This window comes from Haematobia irritans, chromosome 1 (genome assembly GCF_050003625.1).
Source record: "Haematobia irritans isolate KBUSLIRL chromosome 1, ASM5000362v1, whole genome shotgun sequence".
Taxonomy (NCBI): domain Eukaryota; kingdom Metazoa; phylum Arthropoda; class Insecta; order Diptera; family Muscidae; genus Haematobia; species Haematobia irritans.
The window spans coordinates 85148731-85175953 of record NC_134397.1 but is presented as its reverse complement, the minus strand read 5'-3'; the positions used below and the strand labels follow the sequence as shown (position 1 = coordinate 85175953).

General features: G+C 38.1%; 1 protein-coding gene across 5 annotated transcripts in view; it reads left to right on the top strand.

The window, feature by feature from the left end:
* Positions 1 to 6534, top strand: part of nAChRalpha4 (nicotinic acetylcholine receptor alpha4) — a 220107-nt gene extending 213573 nt beyond the window's left edge. For all 5 annotated transcript variants that reach the window (XM_075291042.1, XM_075291039.1, XM_075291040.1 and 2 more), the window contains one exon: positions 6031 to 6534. In XM_075291042.1, the coding sequence (XP_075147157.1) occupies positions 6031 to 6228 (198 nt within the window). In that variant the 3' untranslated portion in view covers positions 6229 to 6534. The remainder of the gene's footprint in view (positions 1 to 6030) is intronic.
* The last annotated feature ends 20689 nt before the right edge of the window (positions 6535 to 27223 follow it).

Below are 27223 nucleotides of genomic sequence, written 5' to 3'. Positions count from 1 at the left end.
CCAACTCATCCGCTTCGCAGTTCCCCGGTATGTTCCTGTGGCCAGGCACCCATATTAGGTGAATATTGTACTGCTCAGCCATCTCATTGAGAGATTTGCGGCAGTCGATGGCCGTTTTCGAGTTGAGGAACACAGAATCCAAGGATTTTATTGCAGGTTGACTGTCTGAGTATATATTAATGCCCACATTTTTTGGAACATTACTTCTCAGCCAATTCGCCACCTCTCTTATTGCTAATATTTCAGCCTGAAAAACACTACAGTGATTAGGTAATCTTTTCGCTATTTGAAGTTCCAGATCATTAGAATATACTCCGAAACCCACTTGTCCATCCAATTTGGAGCCATCAGTGTAGAAATCTATATATTCTTTATTCCCCGGGGTCTGTGTGCACCACGCCTCACTGTTGGGGATTAGAGTCTCAAACTTTTTGTCGAAAAGTGGACTCGCCAAAGTGTAATCCACTACGTTAGGCACATCTGACATTATTTTGAGGACAGAACTGTGACCGTAACCATTTTCCGACCACAGCGATAGTTCGCGCAACCGCACAGCCGTTGTTGCAGCTGACTGTTTGGCCAAAATGTCTAAAGGCAATAGATGCATCATGACATTAAGGGAATTTGTTCCTGTCTTGCTGAATGCGCCTGAAATACACAAACACGCCATACGCTGAACTTTATCTAAACCAGTCGGTTTCTGAAGTGCCGGCCACCAGACTACAACACCATATAGCATTATAGGTCTAACCACTGCCGTGTATAGCCAATGCACAATTTTTGGTTTTAGTCCCCACTTTTTTCCTATTGCCTTTTTGCACGAGTACAAAGCTACAGTTGCCTTCCTCGCCCTTTCTTCAATATTAAGCTTAAAGTTCAGCTTCCTGTGCAAAATAACGCCAAGGTATTTTGCACAATCACCAAAGGGAATTTCAATACCCCCTAAAGAAATAGGCCTAACCGTGGGAGCCTTGCGATCTTTGCAGTACATGACTAATTCTGTCTTTGCAGGATTTACCCCAAGACCATTGTCTTTCGCCCATTGTTCAGTCATCCGGAGGGCCCTCTGAATAATATCTCTGATTGTGGATGGGAATTTTCCCCTGACTGCCAGAGCTACATCATCTGCGTATGCCACCACTTTTATCCTTTCTTTTTCTAGAGTAACCAGAAGGCTATTTATAGCAACATTCCAAAGAAGAGGTGATAGAACTCCTCCTTGGGGAGTGCCTCTGTTCACATACTTTTGTATGTTTGCTTGTCCTAGTGTGGCTGAAATACGTCTCTTCATTAGCAGTTCGTCTAACAGCCTGAGTATACATGGATCAACATTCAGAGTTGTCAGTCCATTTAATATCGAGCTCGGATGGACATTATTGAACGCCCCTTCGATGTCTAGAAACGCCACGATTGTGTATTCTTTGACAGATAGTGAGCTTTCAATAAAGCTGACTAGTTCATGTAGTGCGGTCTCAGTAGACCTGCCCTTCGAGTATGCATGCTGTCGTTTCGAGAACAAACTTGAATCGATGCTAGTTCTAAGATAAATATCTATCATCCTCTCCAGAGTCTTAAGTAGGAATGATGATAAGTTGATTGGTCGGAAATCCTTCGCCTTCGAGTGAGAGGCTTTTCCCGCTTTAGGTATGAAAACGACTTTTGTTTCCCTCCACTTTCTTGGGATATATGATAAGTTGATACATCCTTTGTATACCACCGACAACCAGGGGATAATTTTGTCAGTTACAGCTTGTAACTCCGCCGGAGTAATTCCATCAGGTCCAGGGGATTTGAATGGTCCAAAGCTATTTAGCGCCCATCTTATTCTAGTTTCCGATACAATTTCCTCGACAGGAAACGACCGCTGAGCAACTGTGGCACCGCCAGTACATGGTTCAACCGTCTGATTTCCAGGAAAATGTGTGTCCAATAGTACCTCCAGCGTCTCCTCACTGGACGTTGTCCAATTGCCCTCCGATGTTTTAATGAAACCTGGAGCGGAGTTGGTGGATGCTAGAACCTTCCGTAGTCTGGAAGCCTCGGACGTATTCTCAATACTGCTGCAGTAAGCATTCCAAGAGTTATGCTGAGCCTTTCTCAGTTCTCGCTTGTATCCTCTCAGATTCTTCTTGTAAGCGTCCCAGTCCTCAGGGGCTCTGGTGGACTTTGCCTTGTTAAAGAGCTTCCTGCAGGATTTCCTCATATTACTTAATTCCGTAGACCACCATGGTGGTCGATGTTTCCCCCTTGGCTTTCCTCTAGGGCATGCAGCTTTCAGTGAGATGTTGAAGGCCTTAGTAATCCGCTCCACTGCGTGTTCGATATCTTGCACATTTCTCATATTTGTCTCTGTTATTTCCGGTATCATCATATTGAACGATTCCCTATACCTATTCCAGTCAGCTTTCCTAACATTTGGCGGAAATATGATCTTGGTGATATGAACATCAAATTTGAAACTGATGTAGCGATGATCTGAGAAGCTGTGTTCACTTAAAACCTGCCACTCAGATATCATTTCATTCAGTTCTTCCGAGGCCAAGGTGATGTCCAAAACCTCTTGCCTGTTTTTAGTGACAAAGGTTGGGACACCTCTCTTGTTGCAAACTACCAGATTAGTACGCAAAATAAACTCTATTAGCGACTCTCCCCTTGCATTATTATCACTACTTCCCCATATACTATGATGTGCATTCGCATCGCATCCCATAATGAGTTTCGTCTTTGTTTTCAGTGACTCCTCCACTAAGGTCTTAACGGCATATGGAGGCATCTCCCTGTCATGTCCCATGTAGACCGAAGATACCCAATATTTGCATTTGGCTATTTCTAAACTTGCAACGACAGTGTCTGTATTGCACATTGAAGGAAGCAGAAACAAGTTGAGCTCGTTTTTAGCAATTATACAGGCTCGATTTACATCATTACCAGTATACTGCAATAGTTTGAACCCCGGAGTACTTAATTCACATATTTTGTTTTTATAAACATATGGTTCTTGAATAAGAACTATATCTATGTCCCCTTTCATCAGGAGAACTTTTAAGGCAGCACATGCAGCCTTACAATGATGAAGATTTATCTGGAGGATCCGTAGGACCATCGAGATTTTCAACAACCGTCACATCAGCCGCTTCAATCGAGTCGTCAAGAATGTCCTCTTCAGAGATATCGGTGACTCTCGCAATAACCATAGGTTCAACTTTGGTGAGTTCTGAGGCAGTAGAAGCCTCCTCACGCATACGGTATCTATCCATGCCTTCAAATGTCTTGGTATCCCCCTCGACTTCGCAAGAGGATCCGCTTACTTCTGATTCAGACAGAGGCTTGGCCATTTCTGAATCCTTTAGCTGTTTTTATACACCTTCATTTGGATATAATGAAAGCCATAACATACACGGCCCTGGGACTTTGCTAGATGTGGCAAAGACTGAGTGTTCAATATAAACACTGCATGCCGTCTTGGTCCATCCACTTCATCCAAACGGCCAACCTTCCAATCAGCTGTTGGAAAATCTGGATTGCATTGTTTCAGTCTATTTAAAATAGATTCAGGGTCAGGAGGGTTTGCAGGTATCCACGCATGTGCTCTTGGTCTAGCCGGTATGTCTTTCTTCTCGACTAACTCTAGAGCAGCTCCTTCCCAAACTTCACCAATTAGTATCAGAGCAACTTTAAAACATTCTATAGACCTTTGGTCCTCAAATGCGACTAGCTTAAATCGTCCTTGATACCAACCAGCCTCTTGGTGTCGAGGATCTGGGCCGGGAAACTTTTCCAGCACCTGTGAGTACACGCTCACAAAAAATCGCTTCTGTAACATATACTCCCAAACATATTTTGCTTCAAGCATATACATTTTTGGGTATTGCCCAAACATTTATATGTTTGATCTCTTCCAATATATAATATGTTTGAAAGCATATTAGTCTAAACAATATATGTTTGGGTAGTCTAAGTTTCAAACATTTTGTATTTTTGCATCCAAATTCAATAATGTTGTCTTCCAAAAAACAATATGTTATTATGTGAACATATAATATGTTTGGAAGCATTTTGCACCCAAAAATATTATATGCTTAAAAAAATTCTCCCAAACAATATTGTGCTCAAAATTTTAGTTATTTATTTATATATTTACAATCATGACGAATTATGAAAATAAACAGGTAATATAGGTGCTAACAACATAGGTTTTCGACCTGAATGCTCAAAATTTTGTTTCTGCCCAATTGTATATTCCCCCACATCTTTCTCACTTCCACGAGATTTTTTAGTTCTTAGCACCTTTTTCTGTAATACAAACATTGTAGAAGAAATTATTCAATTGTATGATTTTTTTATTTTAATTTTACCTTTTGCCGGACCGGGATTCGAACAGCGGACCACACAGTTTGTAAGGATCAAAGAAGTAGCTGATCAATTGCCCAAGGAAAAATATAATGTTAATTTTGTAATAACAAGCAACAACCACCAACTTAATTCAATATCGCTCCCTGTTAAATAGCGCTCCAAGCTACTAAACACATATATGTTTATAGGTTATTTCCAAATTAATATATGTTTGCATCCAAGCATATTATATTTACAAACATTTTATGTCCCAAACATAATATGTTCTAACATATTAACATATATGTCCCAAACATGTTATGCTAGTTTATGAACATTATATGCTTGCACTCAAAAATATTGTGTTTAAAAATTTGTGTTCCAAACATATAATGTTTATAGCCAAACATATGAAAAACAGTCTTTTTCATCCGTGTAGTTAATATACGAGTATGTTAGTCTCCCATATAAAGGGTGATTCTTTTGAGGTTAGGATTTTCATGCATTAGTATTTGACAGATCACGTGGGATTTCAGACATGGTGTCAAAGAGAAAGATGCTCAGTATGCTTTGACATTTCATCATGAATAGACTTACGATCTGCCACAACGTCGAATTTTCAGTGAATGGGCCCTAGAAAAGTTGGCAGAAAATCCGCTTTTTTATCGACAAATTTTGTTCAGCGATGAGGCTCATTTCTGGTTGAATGGCTACGTAAATAAGCAAAATTGCCGCATTTGGAGTGAAGAGCAACCAGAAGCCGTTCAAGAACTGCCGAAAAATGCACTGTTTGGTGTGGTTTGTACGCTGGTGGAATCATTGGACCGTATTTTTTCAAAGATGCTGTTGGACGCAACGTTACGGTGAATGGCGATCGCTATCGTTCGATGCTAACAAACTTTTTGTTGCCAAAAATGGAAGAACTGAACTTGGTTGACATGTGGTTTCAACAAGATGGCGCTACATGCCACACAGCTTGCGATTCTATGGCCATTTTGAGGGAATACTTCGGAGAACAATTCATCTCAAGAAATGGACCGGTAAGTTGGCCACCAAGATCATGCGATTTGACGCCTTTAGACTATTTTTTGTGGGGCTACGTCAAGTCTAAAGTCTACAGAAATAAGCCAGCAACTATTCCAGCTTTGGAAGACAACATTTCCGAAGAAATTCGGGCTATTCCGGCCGAAATGCTCGAAAAAGTTGCCCAAAATTGGACTTTCCGAATGGACCACCTAAGACGCAGCCGCGGTCAACATTTAAATGAAATTATCTTCAAAAAGTAAATGTCATGGACCAATCTAACGTTTCAAATAAAGAACCGATGAGATTTTGCAAATTTTATGCGTTTTTTTTTTTAAAAAAAGTTATCAAGCTCTTAACAAATCACCCTTTATATCACATACATACATTTCATGGTAACGTTCTAACTGCCCGTGTTTTGTAATCACGCTATAGGCTTCAATAATGGAATTTTCAAAGGATAAAATTTTAGCACATACTAATTTAATGGCCTCAAATTATGTCATTTATAATACTGTCACTGTCTAAACTTAAAACTTTTTTTCACATAGACAAAATACATGGTTTCTACGAATATTAAATGCTCTGTGTTGGCTTATGCAGTATAATAAAATATTGAATATATTTAAACTTCCAATTTATTTATCTAATACAAATAATATGCTCTTATTTAAGGTCAAAGAAGATTGGAAGTATGTCGCCATGGTCCTTGATCGATTGTTCTTATGGATTTTCACATTGGCTGTATTAGCTGGAACAGCTGGAATCATACTTCAAGCCCCAACCCTATATGATGACCGCATTCCCATAATCGAACAAAAAGATATTGATTTTTCGGGAAATTCTGCTGGCCGCTGTCGTCCACCACAATAGCAGTTCATTATTCCGACTACACTGTCGAATAAAATTTAAGTATTTGCAAGTAGATTACAAATGAAATACATATTTACATTGAAATGATCTCTATCTGTATTTGTCGCATTTAAAATATATTGGTTTTATTTTATACAAATTCAAACGTTTCTAATACTTTTATTAATAGCTTTTTTTATAAAGTATGTATAGAAATTGTTTACAGCGAATAAATGTACAAAATGTTTCATGAGATATTTTATGTACCGTGCAATTGTTTAGCAATATAAGAATAAATTGATTTTTCAAATAAGTTGTTTTTATTAATACTGTAGTTTCAATAATAATGGAAGCGACAATCGAAGAAGGTAATACAGACTAGAGCGTGACACAGGTAGAAAAAAGGCGGCTCATGGCCATTGGTTTTAATAGATTGGTTCACGGTTAGGTTTGGTTAGGTTAAATTGGAAGCCCGATTTATTTCAGACTCACTACTATTCAGACCATTTGATACCACATTAACCGAAAGTATCTATTACATAAAGGCACTTCTAGTTTTAACCCCTGACAGATTGTACCGAAAAACATTAGCAGACTGCTTAAGTTAACATTTGCCAGGTCCGCCAATAATCTTACACAAAATGATGGACATTCAAACAAAAGGTGTTTAATTGAATCCTTTTCTTCCGCACCATGACAGCTCTCGCCTATAAAGTAGCGACCCGTTATTACAGATATCAGGAGAGATATCTGACGTCTTGAAAACACTAGAATATCTAGTGTGCGGTTTAAGTTTAGATGGTGCCATATTTGCTGGTTAATATCCCAGCAAAAAACGTCGCCAAAAAAGTAATGAAAATGTTCTTTTTGGATCCGGAAGTGGTGCAATTTAACATGGGCTTGTCATAGGACGGAAGTCCTCCATTTCAACAGCCGTTGCACTGAATTTGCATCACTTCTTTAGGTGTGGTCAGAATTCAATGTTTTGGATGTAAATTAAAAAAATTCTGTGATATTTTGTCAAATAAATAATTATTATAATTTTTAATGGATTCTAACGCTTGTCGGAAACGTTTGACCTAAAATATTTTCAAAAATTCACAATTTTTTCAGATTAGATTTGGCATTTTTTTCGACAAAATATAAATGATTTGTAACATTTTAAGTTAAATTTGCCCATTAAAAGTATGAAAAAACCAAGTTATAAAAATTGAATTAAAAGAACTTCCTGTGTAGTTAAAATAAAGAACATCATTGGGAGTGCAACTTCTGGAAGTGCTTTTAAAGTTGTGCCTTTGGAAGAACTTCCAATTTTGTTTGCTGGGATGTCTATGCTGACTGTTTGGTTAATATGTCTATAACATAAGTAATATATGCAACATGATATTAAGCGTATTTGTTCCTGTCTTATTGAATGTAACATTTGCACTTGCACAAGAAACTGCGAGATTGTTGGCACGACCTCAAATTCACAAGGTACGCAGAGTGGAGACCGAGCAAGATGAATCAAATTCCGTGATTGACTCAGTGAAAGAAGCCGTTAAGCAAGCAGTGCAAGAAATGAAGCAGGAGACAACTAAATCCAGAATAAAGTGCTATAACTGTGATAAGTCTGGACATGTTACTCGTGAATGCACTGAAAAAAAAAGCATACTCGGTTCCAAAAATTTTGTCTTTACTTTAAAAATTTTGGTATTGATTCCGAGCCAAAGAAGCGGAGAATACAAGTAAGGATACTTTTAATACACAATTCTCTTTTAAATTCGGGTTTTGTGTACTTGCTTCTAGGAAGCAAATTTTAATTTTTCGCTTTTTCAGCTTTTTTTCTTCATATGCTATCAAAGTCCTTTAAAAACGAAATAACGACAACTTTTTTTTCCAAATTAAGACTCGACTTCCAGTAGAAATTATGCTGTGTTTCAAGTAAAAAACGTCTTTAAAATAAAGTGTTGAAAAACATGTCCTATATTTGAACGATTTCTGGCTTTGTAGTCAAGATGCAAAAAGACATCAAATTTAAAGACAATTTTATTAAATTTAAAGATTTTTTCTGAATTATTAAAGTCAAGTTGACCTTAGCCCAAACATTTTTTCTTTCATGTTATGATATCCATTTTTAAATCAAATCACTTAATTATAAGGACAATACGACTTCATTGTAAAGTTTATCGACTTTTGGTCAAGGAAAACACTTTATACTAAAGAAATGCGTCTTTTATGGTAAGTAAAATTTGCATTCGTATTTTAAAGACATGAAATCTTTGACCTCACGACAATATTTTTTTCAGTGTGTAAAGCACGTCGTAAGCGATCAAGATCGAAATTGCCTTCACCACCAAACAATAGCCATATGTGGGTGAACCCACAGTCCAGTGATTCACATTTAAACTAAATCGAGCTAGTTCAGCGGGGCAAGAGCTGGCTCTCACATGTGATGGCCCCACAATCTCTATAGCAATAGTTCAACAGAAAAAAAAAACAATTTGACTATTGCGGGTGGTATTAATGGATACAAGCGAACTTTGACGTTGGATACTGGTGCATCGAAATCTATCATTAGATCCGATTTAGTAAGAGGAAAAGTTACACCACTAATTGGAGTCAAACTAAATACGCACGTCTACAGGTGAACCCGCAACTGTATATGGAAAGGTTCCTGTAAAGTTAACCATTGCAAACAAATCTGTTAATTATGAATTCATTGTGGCCGATATAGTGGACGAAGTTATAATTGGAGCGGATTTTATGATTGCTTCTGGTCTCAACTTGGATATGAAGCGCCGTGTAATGACCTGGTGCGATATCGAAATACCGGTAAACGCAGTGGTGCCAACTGTTTTAGGCTGAAAATCGTCAATTTTAAAAATATTTTTCGTCAAAATCGTCAATTCATCCCAAAGAATTCGTCAAAAAAAAAATAAAAGTTTTATTCAAACATCCATATATTGTTTACACAATAAAGCTGTTATTAAAAAAAGGTTTAATTCATTTTAGTTACATGAATAATGCCGTTTAAATATCTAATTAAGTCATATAGTTTCCAGTTTTTTAAACTACGATTAATTGAAATAAATTTTTAATTAATTTAAATTAATATATCTGATTGTGACCACATGTACTACATTGTTTAACAAAATTTTCTTGACAGAAAAATTTCCTATTCTCCAAGCGAATTTAATTCCTTATTACTTGCTTATGTATAATTTTTATTATTATTTCTATTATGAATAAATAAATAAAGTCAATTTAACTAAACTGGCTTCATAGCAATCAAAATTATTTAGCTTTAAATAGTTTTTAGACAAAAGAATACCTTGCAATGTTTAAGTTTCAAAGGGATTCCGAATTTTAGGTTTATTTATATTGATTGCTTTGAAATTTCTTTCTAAATTGGAGACGGCTGGTAACAAGCTAAATATAAATTGTCATATTATTGAGATCCAAAATAACTTATTTACATTATAACTTATGAAAATCGTCAACTTAACAGGTTGGCTGATAAGTCCCCGGTCTAACAAAAAAAAACACATTTTTTTGTCAAAATTCGTTTTTATTATTCAACATAGTTCCCTTCAAGAGCGATACAACGATTGTAACGACCTTCCAATTTTTTGATACCATTTTGGTAGTACTCCTTCGGTTTTGCCTCAAAATAGGCCTCAGTTTCGGCGATCACCTCTTCATTGCAGCCAAATTTTTTCCCTGCGAGCATCCTTTTGAGGTCTGAGAATAAGAAAAAGTCGCTGGGGGCCAGATCTGGAGAATACGGTGGGTGGGGAAGCAATTCGAAGCCCAATTCATGAATTTTTGCCATCGTTCTCAATGATTTGTGGCCATCGTTCTCAATGATTTGTGGTGCGTTGTCTTGGTGGAACAACTGTTTTTTCTTCTTCATATGGGGCTGTTTTGCCGCGATTTCGACCTTCAAACGCTCCAGTAACGCTGTTGATGGTTTTTCCCTTCTCAAGATAATCGATAAAAATTATTCCATGTGCATCCCAAAAAACAGAGGCCATTAATTTGCCAGCGGACTTTGGAGTCGTTCCACGCTTCGGAGACGGTTCACCGGTCGCTGTCCACTAAGCCGACTGTCGATTGGACTCAGGAGTGTAGTGATGGAGCCATGTTTCATCCATTGTCACATATCGACGGAAAAACTCGGGTGTGTTACGAGTTAACAGCTGCAAACACCGCTCAGAATCATCAACATATTGTGTTTTTTGGTCAAATGTGAGCTCGCGCGGCACCCATTTTGCACAGAGCTTTCGCATATCCAAATATTGATGAATGATATGACCAACACGTTCCTTTGATATCTTTAAGGCCTCTGCTATCTCGATCAACTTCATTCTACGGTCATTCAAAATCATTTTGTGGATTTTTTTGATGTTTTTGTCGGTAACCACCTCTTTCGGGCGACCACTGCGTTCACCGTCCTCCGTGCTCATTTCACCACGCTTGAATTTTGCATACCAATCAATTATTGTTTATTTCCCTGGGGCAGAGTCCGGAAACTCGTAATCAAGCCAAGTTTTTGCTTCCACCGTATTTTTCCCCTTCAGAAAACAGTATTTTATCAAAACACGAAATTCCTTTTTTCTAATTTTTTCACAATAACAAAAGTTGCTTCACAAAAGACGCTCTATCTCACAAACTAATTGACTTACAGACGTCAAATTTTGACACGAATCATTTGAAGGTTTGTACTATATAAAAATAATATGAGTTTAATACTAGCGACGCCATCTATGTGTCAGACCGGGGACTTATCAGCGCTCACAAAAAATCGCTTCTGTAACATATACTCCCAAACATATTTTGCTTCAAGCATATACATTTTTGGGTATTGCCCAAACATTTATATGTTTGATATCTTCCAATATATAATATGTTTGAAAGCATATTGGTCTAAACAATATATGTTTGGGTAGTCTAAGTTCCATACATTTTGTATTTTTGCATCCAAATTCAATAATGTTGTCTTCCAAAAAACAATATGTTATTATGTGGACATATAATATGTTTGGAAGCATTTTGCACCCAAAAATATTATATGCTTAAAAAAATTCTCCCAAACAATATTGTGCTCAAAATTTTATTTATTTATTTATATATTTACAATCATAATGAATTATGAAAATAAACAGGTAATATAGGTGCTAACAACATAGGTTTTCGACCTGAATGCTCAAAATTTTGTTTCTGCCTAATTGTAAAGGGTGATTCTTTTGAGGTTAGGATTTTCATGCATTAGTATTTGACAGATCACGTGGGATTTCAGACATGGTGTCAAAGAGAAAGATGCTCAGTATGCTTTGACATTTCATCATGAATAGACTTACTAACGAGCAACGCTTGCAAATCATTGAATTTTATTACCAAAATCAGTGTTCGGTTCGAAATGTGTTTATCGACAAATTTTGTTCAGCGATGAGGCTCATTTCTGGTTGAATGGCTACGTAAATAAGCAAAATTGCCGCATTTGGAGTGAAGAGCAACCAGAAGCCGTTCAAGAACTGCCCATGCATCCCGAAAAATGCACTGTTTGGTGTGGTTTGTACGCTGGTGGAATCATTGGACCGTATTTTTTCAAAGATGCTGTTGGACGCAACGTTACGGTGAATGGCGATCGCTATCGTTCGATGCTAACAAACTTTTTGTTGCCAAAAATGGAAGAACTGAACTTGGTTGACATGTGGTTTCAACAAGATGGCGCTACATGCCACACAGCTCGCGATTCTATGGCCATTTTGAGGGAAAACTTCGGGGAACAATTCATCTCAAGAAATGGACCGGTAAGTTGGCCACCAAGATCATGCGATTTGACGCCTTTAGACTATTTTTTGTGGGGCTACGTCAAGTCTAAAGTCTACAGAAATAAGCCAGCAACTATTCCAGCTTTGGAAGACAACATTTCCGAAGAAATTCGGGCTATTCCGGCCGAAATGCTCGAAAAAGTTGCCCAAAATTGGACTTTCCGAATGGACCACCTAAGACGCAGCCGCGGTCAACATTTAAATGAAATTATCTTCAAAAAGTAAATGTCATGGACCAATCTAACGTTTCAAATAAAGAACCGATGAGATTTTGCAAATTTTATGCGTTTTTTTTTTTTAAAAGTTATCAAGCTCTTAACAAATCACCCTTTATATTCTCCCACATCTTTCTCACTTCCACGAGATTTTTTAGTTCTTAGCACCTTTTTCTGTAATACAAACATTGTAGAAGAAATTATTCAATTTTATGATTTTTTTATTTTAATTTTACCTTTTGCCGGCCGGGGATTCGAACAGCGGACCACACAGTTTGTAAGGATCCAAGAAGTAGCTGATCAATTGCCCAAGGAAAAATAAAAAAATAAAATGTTAATTTTGTAATAACAAGCAACAACCACCAACTTAATTCAATATCGCTCCAGGTTAAATAGCGCTCCAAGCTACTAAACACATATATGTTTATAGGCTATTTCTAAATTAATATATGTTTGCATCCAAGCATATTATATTTACAAACATTTTATGTCCCAAACATAATATGTTCTAACATATTAACATATATGTCCCAAACATGTTATGCTAGTTTATGAACATTATATGCTTGCACTCAAAAATATTGTGTTTAAAAATTTGTGTTCCAAACATATAATGTTTATAGCCAAACATATGAAAAACAGTCTTTTTCAACCGTGTACGTTGTTTAAAATCGTCATCAAATCGTCAGAGGCCAAATTCACCATCAAAAATCGTCAAAATGACGAAAAATCGTCAGAGTTGGCACCGCTGGGTAAACATGGGCTACAGTGAGAATACACCTGTCAGATGTTTGACAACGGGCCAGCCAGAGTCAATACCACCAAATGCCGGAATTATATGGGTTTCTATGAAGGGAGATTGTGAAGTCGGCAATTTGTGGGTTGTTGAACCAGCAGAAAATAAAAACAACAACATCTTGATAGCAAATGCCCTGGTAACAACAAATGAAGAGGGACTTATACCAGTTCGAGTTTTGAATTTATTTGACCATCAAGAGCAAATTGGAAAAATTTCGGACATTGGCAAATGTACTCCTGCCGAAGCAATAGTCAACCAAAGAAGCATAATGAAGTGATGACACATCTGGAAGGTTATGTCGAAACTTCGACACGTCATGTATCACCGTCCGAGAAAAATAAATCCATGAAATTGTTATGGAAAAATGCCTCCGCCTTTGCCATTGAGAAGAAAAATCAAGGGAGAACATCTGTGGTGAAGCATGAAATAAATACCACAGAAGAAAGACCCATAAAACAGGCATAACGAAGTATCCCTCTAGCAAAACGAGATGAGGTTCAAAAGCTCGTTAAGGAAATGGCGGAAAGTGGTGTTATCGAACCAGCGTTGCAAATTTAGCTTTTTTCCCGCTATATTTGGCTTTTTTGAAGACGTTTAGCGGGGAAAAAATGCATTTAGCTTTTAGCTTTTTTCTGGTTTTTTTTCATGCCTTTTTTATTTTCGACATGTTCCTATTGAAATATGGATAAAATTTCTAAGCCTTGCTGCCATAATAATGTTTTCCACATATTTTAAAGCTCAGTTGAAACATTAATAATTATTCCAGCCATTATGCGGGCATTTTTACAGCAAATACACCTTGTTGTGAAGTTTTTTCCTCGTATTCATAAAAGTTATCGTAAACTTTAAATCTACTATTACCACACAAATTCCTTATATAAACTGTCAGTAAATTATTAGGAATATTAGCATTTGACTCGTTTATCCTTTTTATGTTATTATAATATTCTAAAGTTATTATGATATTACTAAATTAAAATAGTAGATGTGAATTGCATTGTACACTGAAAAAATATTGTCGTGAGGCCAAAGATTTCATGTCCTTAAAATACGAACGCGAATTTTGGTTATAATAGCATTGTGAATTTCTCTTTTATATAAACTGTTTTCCTTGTTCAAAAGCCGGTAAAGTCGTTCTCTCCTTATAGTTAAGTGATTCAACATAAAAATGGGTATCTTTTCATGAAAGTAGTCTAGGGTCAATTCTACAAAATTCTTAAAATTAATGAAATCGTCTTTAAATTTGTGGAGTTTTTGTATCTTGACCACAAACCAAAATAGCGTTCAAAAATAGAAGAGGTTTTTCAACATTTTATTTTAAAAACGTATACATAGAATAATTTCTACTTAAAGTCGAGTCTGAATTTGGAAATTTAAATTGTCGTTAGCACTTTTTTAAAGCACTATGATAGCTCATGAAGAAAAAGCTGAAAAAAACGAATAAATTCAAATTTGACTCGGAATTAATACCAAAATCATTAGTGTACAAAATCTTTGGAACCGAACATAGAAATAATTAAGGAAATAAAGTTTTGAATGTGGTATTATATTTTTTAACATCAAAAAATGCAATAAACAAATCGGGATGATAGGATCAAAACAAATCTGTTATTTATTAATGGAATGAATTTACCTTTACGAAAATTGGACAATAATAGGTTTGTATGTTATTCAGTATAAAATGGGTTTTATTCTCTTGGTTAATATTAGGAGAAGTGTACACGTTCACGAATTTATCATTAAATATCCCTGCAAAAAAAGAGCTTCCAAAAAAGTAGTTTGGATCCCCAATCTGTGATCCGGAAGTAGTGCAAACTTGGATCATCTCCAATGAATTTTACATGGGCTTGTCATAGGATGGAAGTACTCCCTTTTTGGATCCTTCGCATTGCTTTAGAAGTTGTGCCCTGGAAGTTAATTGGAATGAGGAAATTTAAAAAGCGAAAAAAAAAACATTTTTTTTCAACCAATTTCACCTTTTTTTCATCCATATGTTTTATTACACAATTATTTTCCTATTATCTAATTTTTACAATTTGAAAAACTTTTTCGCTCCGACCAGGGGTTGAACCTGGGTTTGCTGGCACCAAAACAGAACGCCTTAGCACACTCAGCCACAAACGCCATTGAACATAAAGCATCGAAAGGTCAATTCAAATGTTTGTGATATGATCGTAATACGACACCAAGGAATAACATTCTAATTGCTTCTCGAGATGTTATTTATTAGTATGCACGAAAAAATAAGAAACGCAGGTTCAAATCTCACCAACGGTAATTTTTTTTATCAAATATTTTTCTAAAAAAATATTTTTTATGTCATGCATCGTTTTTATTTTTGGCATATATTTTCGTATAAACATATTTTTTCCATTAAAAATCAATAAAAAAAAATTAAAAATTCTCGTAATTTGCAAAACTTTCTCAAAAGAACTTCCATGGAAGCGAAAAAGTCAAACGGCACAGGTTCAAATCCCAGCGGGGATGAAATTTATTTTTTTTTTTATTATTTTTTTACTTTTTTTATTAATTTCTATTTTTTTATTAGTTTTTTATTTTTTGTAAAATGTAATTGTACAAAATTTGCACTTAAAATAGCCTGATTGCGTTCTTTCTAATACTTGTCCACAAGGACTGCACCGGAAGTAGACAAAAATCATTGGGGGATCCCAAGATGCGCTTTAGAAGAAATGTTTGTGCACTTGTCCAAAAGGACTGCATCGGAAGTGGAAAAAATTATTGGGGGATCCCACGATCCGCTTTAGAAGAAATGTTTGTGGACTTGTCCAAAAGGACTGCATCGGAAGTTGAAAAAAACTCGATGCGGGATTCTGGGATGGGCTTTAAAAGAAATGTTTGTGGAACAACTTCCAATTTTTTTTTGCTGGGATATTGATATTTTCTAATGCAGTTATATGTTACATTGTGCAATATATCGCACATTGGACTTGTTGATGATTAACCAGCTGATAGTTGCAAGTTTACTGGGAAAATGTTTTTACTAGGAAATATAAACGAAGGACTTCCAGTAAAAATTTGTGATAGTAATCAAAATGTATCGAGTACGCAAACAGAGCTAATATGACTTAGATTTTCTTACAGTCTCACAGAAATGGAATTAAAATGAATACAATTAAAATAATATGCATTTTAAATGAAATAAAGCCTTTAAATTTGTTACATTTCAATCAAAAATGTGACTTTTGATACAAAACATTTAGCTTTTTTTCCTAGTTATTTTTTAAAATTTTTTAGCTTTTTTTGGCTAGTTTTTTGGACAAATCTAGCGGTTTTTGGTGAAACAATTCTGGCAACGCTGGATCGAACCATCATCAAGTCCTTGGTGCTCGCCGGTTGTGCTGGTCAAAAAGAAAGATGGAAGTACTACAGAAAGTTAAATGATGTCAGATATATCTATTCAACCGTCGAACGGAACGGACGTGTTTTTTCAATAGCGGATAAACTCATAGTAATAGGTACCTACTACGAATTTCAAGTGTGGTGGGATATTAAGCCACCATGCAGCGAAATTCCAAGTCATCCACTGGGTTGCTAACTTCAGGGCCCAGTGGACGGGTATCGACTGGAGTTATAAATCTGGGCAATGACCAAGAGTTAGGCCCAATTAGTCGACCTGTAGACGGGTCGACAGGTGGCGACACACTGACAAGTCGAACTTTTTCTAAGGTAACGACATCAAAAGGAGGTAATCCCTCACGAAAGAGATTCAAGGAACGCAGAAATGCTTTGTTTATCTTAAAGAAGTTAGGATCAGTCGACCCAAGCACGTTGTCGGCTAAACAAAGCGATTCCTTAAAATGGGCTCAAGGAATTCTTGAGACTGGAAAAAGGGAACGATCGCCGGATGAGCTGCCATCCTCCAAAAGGGATCAAAGATCGTTTGCCGCAGTTGCTAAATATAGCCTTGTGATGGCTATCATTAATAAAGGAGCATTGGACGGTATGGTTCCAAAGCAAAAATGGGGGGAAATTGAGAATGCTCTATCTGTCGTCTACTCACAGGTACTGGAAAAGTTTCCCGGCCCAGATCCTCGACACCAAGAGGCTGGTTGGTATCAAGGACGATTTAAGCTAGTCGCATTTGAGGACCAGAGGTCTATAGAATGTTTTAAAGCTGCTCTGATACTAATTGGTGAAGTTTGGGAAGGAGCTGCTCTAGAGTTAGTCGAGAAGAAAGACATACCGGCTAGACCTAGAGCACATGCCTGGATACCTGCAAACCCTTCTGACCCTGAATCTATTTTAAATAGACTGAAACGATACAATCCAGATCTTCCAACAGCTGATTGGAAGGTTGGCCGTTTGGATGAAGTGGATGGACCAAGATGGCATGCAGTGTTTATATTGAACACTCAGTCTTTGCCACATCTGGCAAAGTCCCAGGGCCGTGTATGTTATGGCTTTCATTATATCCAAATGAAGGTGTATAAAAACGATCAGCTAAAGGATTCAGAAATGGACAAGCCTCTGTCTGAATCAGAAGTAAGCGGATCCTCTTGCGAAGTCGAGGGAGATACCAAAGTTGAAGACATGGATAGATACCGTATGCGTGAGGAGGCTTCTATTGCCTCAGAACTCACCAAAGTCGAACCTATGGTTATTGCGAGAGTCACCGATATCTCTGAAGAGGACATTCTTGATGACTCGATCGAAGCGGCTGATGTGACGGTTGTTGAAAATCTCGATGGTCCTACGGATCCTCCAGATAAATCTTCATCATTGTAAGGCTGCATGTGCTGCCTTAAAAGTTCTCCTGATGAAAGGGGACATAGATATAGTTCTTATTCAAGAACCATATGTTTACAAAAACAAAATATGTGAATTAAGTACTCCGGGGTTCAAACTATTGCAGTATACTGGTAATGATGTAAATCGAGCCTGTATAATTGCTAAAAACGAGCTCAATTTGTTTCTGCTTCCCTCAATGTGCAATACAGACACTGTCGTTGCAAGTTTAGAAATAGCCAAATGCAAATATTGGGTATCTTCGGTCTACATGGGACATGACAGGGAGATGCCTCCATATGCCGTTAAGACCTTAGTGGAGGAGTCACTGAAAACAAAGGCGAAACTCATTATGGGATGCGATGCGAATGCACATCATAGTATATGGGGAAGTAGTGATACTAATGCAAGGGGAGAGTCGCTAATAGAGTTTATTTTGCGTACTAATCTGGTAGTTTGCAACAAGGGAGATGTCCCAACCTTTGTCACTAAAAACAGGCAAGAGGTTTTGGACATCACCTTGGCCTCGCAAGAACTGAATGAAATGATATCTGAGTGGCAGGTTTTAAGTGAACACAGCTTCTCAGATCATCGCTACATCAGTTTCAAATTTGATGTTCATATCACCAAGATCATATTTCCGCCATATGTTAGGAAAGCTGACTGGAATAGGTATAGGGAATCGTTCAATATGATGATACCGGAAATAACAGAGACAAATATGAGAAATGTGCAAGATATCGAACACGCAGTGGAGCGGATTACTAAGGCCTTCAACATCTCACTGAAAGCTGCATGCCCTAGAGGAAAGCCAAGGGGGAAACATCGACCACCATGGTGGTCTACGGAATTAAGTAATATGAGGAAATCCTGCAGGAAGCTCTTTAACAAGGCAAAGTCCACCAGAGCCCCTGAGGACTGGGACGCTTACAAGAAGAATCTGAGAGGATACAAGCGAGAACTGAGAAAGGCTCAGCATAACTCTTGGAATGCTTACTGCAGCAGTATTGAGAATACGTCCGAGGCTTCCAGACTACGGAAGGTTCTAGCATCCACCAACTCCGCTCCAGGTTTCATTAAAACATCGGAGGGCAATTGGACAACGTCCAGTGAGGAGACGCTGGAGGTACTATTGGACACACATTTTCCTGGAAATCAGACGGTTGAACCATGTACTGGCGGTGCCACAGTTGCTCAGCGGTCGTTTCCTGTCGAGGAAATTGTATCGGAAACTAGAATAAGATGGGCGCTAAATAGCTTTGGACCATTCAAATCCCCTGGACCTGATGGAATTACACCGGCGGAGTTACATGCTGTAACTGACAAAATTATCCCCTGGTTGTCGGTGATATATAAAGGATGTATCAACTTATCATATATCCCAGGAAAGTGGAGGGAAACAAAAGTCGTTTTCATACCTAAAGCGGGAAAAGCCTCTCACTCGAGGGCGAAGGATTTCCGACCAATCAGCTTATCCTCATTCCTACTTAAGACTCTGGAGAGGATGATAGATATTTATCTTAGAACTAGCATCGATTCAAGTTTGTTCTCGAAACGACAGCATGCATACTCGAAGGGCAGGTCTACTGAGACCGCACTACATGAACTAGTCAGCTTTATTGAAAGCTCACTATCTGTCAAAGAATACACAATCGTGGCGTTTCTAGACATCGAAGGGGCGTTCAATAATGTCCATCCGAGCTCGATATTAAATGGACTGACAACTCTGAATGTTGATCCATGTATACTCAGGCTGTTAGACGAACTGCTAATGAAGAGACGTATTTCAGCCACACTAGGACAAGCAAACATACAAAGGTATGTGAACAGAGGCACTCCCCAAGGAGGAGTCCTATCACCTCTTCTTTGGAATGTTGCTATAAATAGCCTTCTGGTTACTCTAGAAAAAGAAAGGATAAAAGTGGTGGCATACGCAGATGATGTGGCTCTGGCAGTCAGGGGAAAATTCCCATCCACAATCAGAGATATTATTCAGAGGGCCCTCCGGATGACTGAGAAATGGGCGAAAGACAATGGTCTTGGCCTGCAAAGACAGAATTAGTCATGTACTGCAACGATCGCAAAACTCCCACGGTTAGGCCTATTTCCTTAGGGGGTATTGAAATTCCCTTTGGTGAATGTGCAAAATACCTTGGCGTTATTTTGGACAGGAAGCTGAACTTTAAGCTTAATATTGAAGAAAGGGCGAGAAAGGCAACTGTAGCTTTGTACTCGTGCAAAAAGGCAATAGGAAAAAAGTGGGGACTGAAACCAAAAATTGTGCATTGGCTATACACGGCAGTGGTTAGACCTATAATGCTATATGGTGTTGTAGTCTGGTGGCCGGCACTTCAGAAACCGACTTGTTTAGATAAAGTTCAGCGTATGGCGTGTTTGTGTATTTCAGGCGCATTCAGCAAGACAGGAACAAATTCCCTTAATGTCGTGCTGCATCTATTGCCTTTAGACATTTTGGCCAAACAGTCAGCTGCAACAACGGCTGTGCGGTTGCGCGAACTATCGCTGTGGTCGGAAAAAGGTTACGGTCACAGTTCTGTCCTCAAAACAATGCCAGATGTGCCTAACGTAGTGGATTACACTTTGGCGAGTCCACTTTTCGACAAAAAGTTTGAGACTCTAATCCCCAACAGTGAGGCGTGGTGCACACAGACCCCGGGGAATAAAGAATATATAGATTTCTACACTGATGGCTCCAAATTGGATGGACAAGTGGGGTTCGGAGTATATTCTAATGATCTGGAACTTCGAATAGCGAAAAGATTACCTAATCACTGTAGTGTTTTTCAGGCTGAAATATTAGCAATAAGAGAGGTGGCGAATTGGCTGAGAAGTAATGTTCCAAAAAATGTGGGCATTAATATATACTCAGACAGTCAACCTGCAATAAAATCCTTGGACTCTGTGTTCCTCAACTCGAAAACGGCCATCGACTGCCGCAAATCTCTCAATGAGATGGCTGAGCAGTACAATATTCACCTAATATGGGTGCCTGGCCATAGGAACATACCGGGGAACTGCGAAGCGGATGAGTTGGCAAGGCTAGGGACTACCTTACATATTCCAGGGGAACTAGAATTTGTTGGTATGCCCCTAGCTACCTGCAAGCTCATGCTGCGTGAGAAGGCTGTTATGATGGCAAATGTTCGATGGGAGAATTGCAAGGGTTGTAACGACACCAAGCAAATATGGCCCCATTTCAACTTAAACCGCACACTAGATATGCTAATGTTCTCGAGACGTCAGATATCACTCCTGATATCTGCTATAACGGGTCGCTGCCTGATAGGCGATTTTGCAAAAACTATTGGCGCGAAGTATAATGACTATTGCATGAGCTGTCATGATGCGGAGGAAAAAGAATCAATTAAACACCTCTTGTGTGAGTGTCCTGCATTTTGTGTAAAGCGCAAGCAACTTTTAGGAGCATATAGCTTCAGATTACTGGCGGATCTGGAAAACGTTAACTTAAGCAGTTTGCTACTGTTTTTGGAACAATCTGGTTGGTTCAACAAAGAAAAATAATCAAGAAGGTTCAGCGGTTAAAACTAGAAGTGCCCATATGTAATCGGTACTTTTAGTTAATGTGGTATCACAATGGACTGAATAGTCTAAGTGAGCCTGAATCTTAATCGGGCTGCCACTTTAACCTAACCTAACCTAACCTAAATGATGTCACCAAAAAAGACAGTTATCCACTTCCACGCATTGATGACACGTTGGACACACCAACCGGAACAACATGGTTTTCCACGCTTGATTTCCAGAGTGGATACTGGCAAGTAGAGATCGCCGAGAAAGACAAAGAAAAGACAGCTTTTGGCGTTAATGGCGGTCTTTGGCAGTTTAATGTAATGCCATTCGGGCTCTGCAATGCTCCGGCTATGTTCAATAGATTGATGGAGCGGGTGCTAAAGGGATTGCATTGGAAGTCCTGCTTGATATACCTCGACGATATCATAGTTATGGGCAAAACATTTGACGAGCACCTTAAGAACTTGGAGGAGGTTATCCAGCAACTTTCAGCCGCTGATCTATGACTTAACGCTAAGAAGTGCTCGCTTTTCCAGCGTGAAGCTAAGTACCTAGGTCATCATGTTACAACAGGGGGCATATCCACCGATAAAGACAAAATTCAAGCAGTAAAAGATTGGCCACGTCCCAAAAATCTCCATGAATTGCGCAGCTTCCTTGGGTTATGCACTTATTATAGACGATTTGTGCCAAACTTACAAACATAAATTGACGCAAAAAGGTCAGAAGTTCCAGTGGAGTGAAGAACAGGAAGAGTCATTTCATCATCTAAAAGAACTTTTATGTTCAACTCCTGTTCTGGCGTATCCTATTCCTGACGAAAAATTTGTTTTGGATACAGATGCTAGTGCGTACGGAATTGGTGGTGCTCTATCTCAACAGATTGACGGTAAAGAAAAAGTCATCGGATATTTTAGCCGAACGTTATCCAAGCCCGAGAAGAACTATTGCGTAACTAGAAGAAAGCTGCTTGCCGTCATAGAAAGCGTAAAGCATTACCATAAATACTTTTATGGACAGAATTTCTTGCTAAGGACTGATCATTCAGCTATACGATGGTTGCTTCAATTCAAGAATCCGGAAGCTCAGCTGGCACGTTGGATAGAAAGACTCCAAAGCTATGATGTCAGTATCGAGCATAGAAAAGGTGGCAAACACGGCAACGAGGACGCCTTGTCACGTCGACCTTGTAATGTCGAATGCAAACACTGCTCGAAAGCTGAACATAAGGAAGAAATCGTTGAAATCCGGCTGTTGCACGTCGAATCTGGAGCGGACTGGCCAACAGAACAACGCAAAGACCAACCTTGACAAAAATTATTTCGGCAAAGGAGGAAGATAAGAAACCTAGCAAGAAAGACATCGCAGCCGAAAGTCCACTAATGAAATCATACTGGGCTCAATGGGACAGTCTATGTCTGGTCAACGGAACCCTACAACGTAAGTGGGAAAGTGAAGATGGCAAGAATAGCCGCAACTTGATAATCGTGTCAGATTCCAAGGTAAATTATGTTTTGACGGAATTCCACAATGGACCTAGTGGAGGTCACTTAGGAATAAGCAAAACAGCCGAGAAAGTGAAGCAACGATTCTACTGGGTAGGATGCCACAAATCAATTGCTGAATGGGTGGCAACTTGTGCATAAATGCGAAAGGGCCAAGACGAAAAAGTAGAGGTCTTATGCAAGAGTATAGGCCAGGAGCGCCTTGTGAAAGAATAGCAATGGACGTTGCAGGCCCTTTCCCAGTAAGTGATTCTGGAAATCGATATATCCTTGTGGTCATGGACTACTTCAGCAAGTGGCCAGAAGTTTATGCCATTCCTAACCAAGAGGCGAAGACAATTGTAGATGTAGTCGACAAGAACTCGATATGTCGTTACGGTGTGCCGACCGAGATACACTCAGACCAAGGAAGAAATTTTGAATCGGCCATATTCAAAGAGATGTGTGACTCCCTTGGTATCAAGAAAACAAGGACTACGCCATTGCATCCACAGTGTGATGGCATGGTAGAGAGGTTTAATCGCAACCTGGAAGAACATCTTCGAAAGGTTGTAGATAACGGCCAACGAGACTGGGACGAGCATATACTAGAGGTGTGCACGTGACACGAAATTGTCGTGACTCACGAAAATTTTCGTGATTCGTGCGTGAGTAGTGAGTCAGGCTCATGACAACAGCGTGAGTGTGCGTGATTAACAAACCAAAATGTCGTGTGTGAGCGTGAGTCACGAAAATAATATCTTCGTGAGTGTGCGTGAGTAACGTATTACACTCACGAAAATATTCCTGCTCACCAACATAAAACGCTTAAGAGTTAAATTCAATTACAATTTTAGTGACACCTGGGATGTTAAGAGTTCAATAACACTCTCGATTTTAATAATGCTCATGTTTTCAGAAACTTCGGTAAGGTAAATTAATCATAAAATTATTCGTGAGTCACGGTATTTTTCGTGAGTCACGACAGCAAAGTTTTTGCTGTCGTATAGATCAGCCATACGCGATTCTACGGAACGGAATTGAAGTTGCCCGGAGATTTGATATTTGGCGCTACACCCAATGAGCTCGCCATGGAAGAAACCAGTAACGACATACCAAATACATTTGGTAAAGTTCACGAATCAGTGCGAAACAAAATAAAAATGTTTAGCAACAGGATGAAGGCGAGATATGATCGTGCAGCAAACACCGAGGGTTTAAGGAAGGACAACTGGTTCTGCTCTTCAACCCGCAACGAAAGAAAGGATTATGTCCTAAACTACAAACACAGTGGGAAGGCCCTTATAAAGTCATCAAAAAGATCAATGATGTTGTATACCGCATTCAAAAGGACGACAGCCCAAAGTCGAAGATGAAAGTCGTTCACCTGGAACGTTTGGCTCCATACGGAGCGGGTTCTGTGCCTATTCGGAACGAACAGGCTTAAGCGGGAGGCAGTGTTACGAATGTGATATTTCTAGATTTAAGTTTATTAAAATTAATTTCCGTTAATTTAAATTTCAAATTGTAACGATAAAATTACGTCATAAGTTGTTAGAGTCATTTCTTTATTTTCTAGTACTTTCCTAAACATCTTTTAGTTTTCCAATCGTTCATTGTAAAAGTAGTGCCTTTTGTTTTACTTATTGTTATAATTGTAGTGATATGACCATAATCACTTATGTTATGCCTGGACGACATCTACCAGATACTAGAATGCACTAGATTATTAGCATAAGCCTAAAAGTGTGCCATATCACATGTACAATAACACCCGATAGAACATTCCAGATGGCTGTAGGCAATGAAGATAACCAGTTGAATATGTGCTGTTAGATAAATTGTATCTAGATAGTTCTAGATGGTTGTATGCCAGACTATCCAGAATTTTCGAAATCGCCAAATCACGGTATATACACAGTCTCACATAAGTTTACATATCCTTGAGGTTTTTACCTTATAACTAAACATGTTTCTTGTTGTTGTTTATAATCCAGACTAAAAAAATCTTCTTGAAAATTGACAAATACTTTGTTTTTGAAATTAATTTACAAAATCTAAAGCATATATATGCATATTTTATTATATTTTATTAATTAAAGAAAATATAATTTCTTAAGTCGTATGTAAACTTGTGTAAGACTGTGTAAGTCCCTGGCGTGGAGAGCTGTGAAGTCAGTCGTAAGCTAAAATTTATACAGTATACATCGTACAGCAAATAAGTGAAACCAATCAGTTAAACAAATAAATTGTAGATTGTCGTTATTTGCAAAGGACTGTGTTTTAATTATCGGGTAATTAGATACGCCTCAATATAAAAACGTAACAATATTCTAAAGATCTGGAACTTCAAATAGCGAAAAGATTACCTAATCACTGTAGTGTTATTCAGGCTGTGTTCCTTAATTCGAAAACGGTCATCGACTGCCGCAAATCTCTCATTGAGATGGCTGAGCAGTACAATATTCACCTAATATGGGTGCCTGGCCATAGGAACATACCGGGGAACTGCGAAGCGGATGAGTTGACAAGGCTAGGGACTACCTTATATATTCCAGGGAACTAGAATCGGTTGGTATGCCTCTGGCTACCTGCAAGCTCTTACTGCGTGAGAAGGCTGTTTTGATGGCAAATGTTCGATGGGATAATTGCAAGGGTTGTAACGATAGGCGATTTTGCAAAAACTATTGGTATAATGACTACTGTATGAGCTGTCATGATGCGGAGGAAAAGGAATCAATTAAACACCTCTTGTGTGAGTGTCCTACATTTTGTGTAAGGCGTAAACAAATTTTTAGGGGCATATAGCTTTAGATTACTGGCGGACCTGGAAAACGTTAAAGTAAGCAGTATCCTAATGTTTTTGGAACAATCTGGGTGGTTCAACAGAAGAAAATAATCGAGAAGGTTCAGCGGTTAAAACTAGAAGTGCTCATATGTATTAGGTACTTTTAGTTAATGTGGTATCACAATGGACTGAATAGTCTAAGTGAGCCTGAAACTTAATCGGGCTGCCACTTTAACCTAACCTAACCTTTGTTTCTTATCAACAACAAGATGGCAACGTTTGCTACAGTTTGCAAGATATTACTGGGGGGAAAAATCTATAGCAAAATCTTACAATTTCTCTATTTGGTAACTGTCAAATGTAATCTCGCTCCGACTCGCTTTTGCTGACTTTTTGGTGTAAACGAACGAAATCCAGTAAAAATTTGTGATGGTTATCAAAAATTATCGTGTTCTCGAACGGAGCTAATAATATGCAATTTATTATATTCTTGTATTTGTTTCCATTTTTCATTGTAGGGATAAACGATAAAATTTGTAAAATAATCTGAGTTTTGAAATATGAAAATTTTCATATTTCACCGGTATGCACCTCTTGCGAAATTTTCGGTAGCAAAACTTTATTTAAGTCTACATAATGTACACAAATTTTAAACCAGCTAATCGCTTTTAAAAATTGTAAATATTTGTTCCAAATATTCCTCAAATAAATTGGTGGTTATTTACAGACCTCTTAAAACTTTTACACACACAATCAAAATAATATTTTGGAAAGACAACTCATATAATTTATTACAATCAATTATATGAGTTGTCTTTCCAAAATATTCTTTTGATAACCCTGTTATAAACAAAAAATTTCATTGGCCACCTTAAGGTAAGTACTACACAGAAAAAAATTGTCTTGTAAATTTAAGGACCGTCGAAGTATTTGTTGTTGTTTGACTTACGCTGACGTGCTCTTGGTTGATCGCTAATTTGTATGAGCAAACATAAACTGGCTCCTGAACTGAAACAACATTATATCGACCACAGTGCATGTGCATGGAGGTGATGCAGTCTTTGTAGTCTCGTGTGATCTTTTTTCGTACTTTTTTGCGGAATTCTTAATTCTCAAATCTGACTGGAAGTACACAAACATTTTCGTAAACAACGTAATATCAGCTGACCTTATCGCTCAAACTTCATTGGATGATAGTTTTCCGATTAATGCTTAGTACTAAGTTCGTTTCTGCGAAAAACGAATCTTCATATATCTCCGTAAATAGGGTCTCAAACCCAGGGATGTTAACTTATTTATGTGAAATAATATGCCTGCCTATTTTTTCGTGCGAAAATTGCAGGGTTGTATAAATATATGTCTGAAAATGCTCAAAACAAAGATTTCGCATTTATTCCGCTCTAACTTTTTTATATGGACTATAACAGTTTTTCGTGCGAAAACGTGATCTTAGTACTAGCCCTGCCAGCATTTCAAAGTTCCATTTCATCCTCATCGCTACCACAGACTCGTAAATGTCACCACAACCATCGCGAACTGTGATGGGGGAAGCATATCAAAAAGTACAAAATGTACATGAAAGTATTTTGCCATCACTACGTTAGAAGAGCCATTTT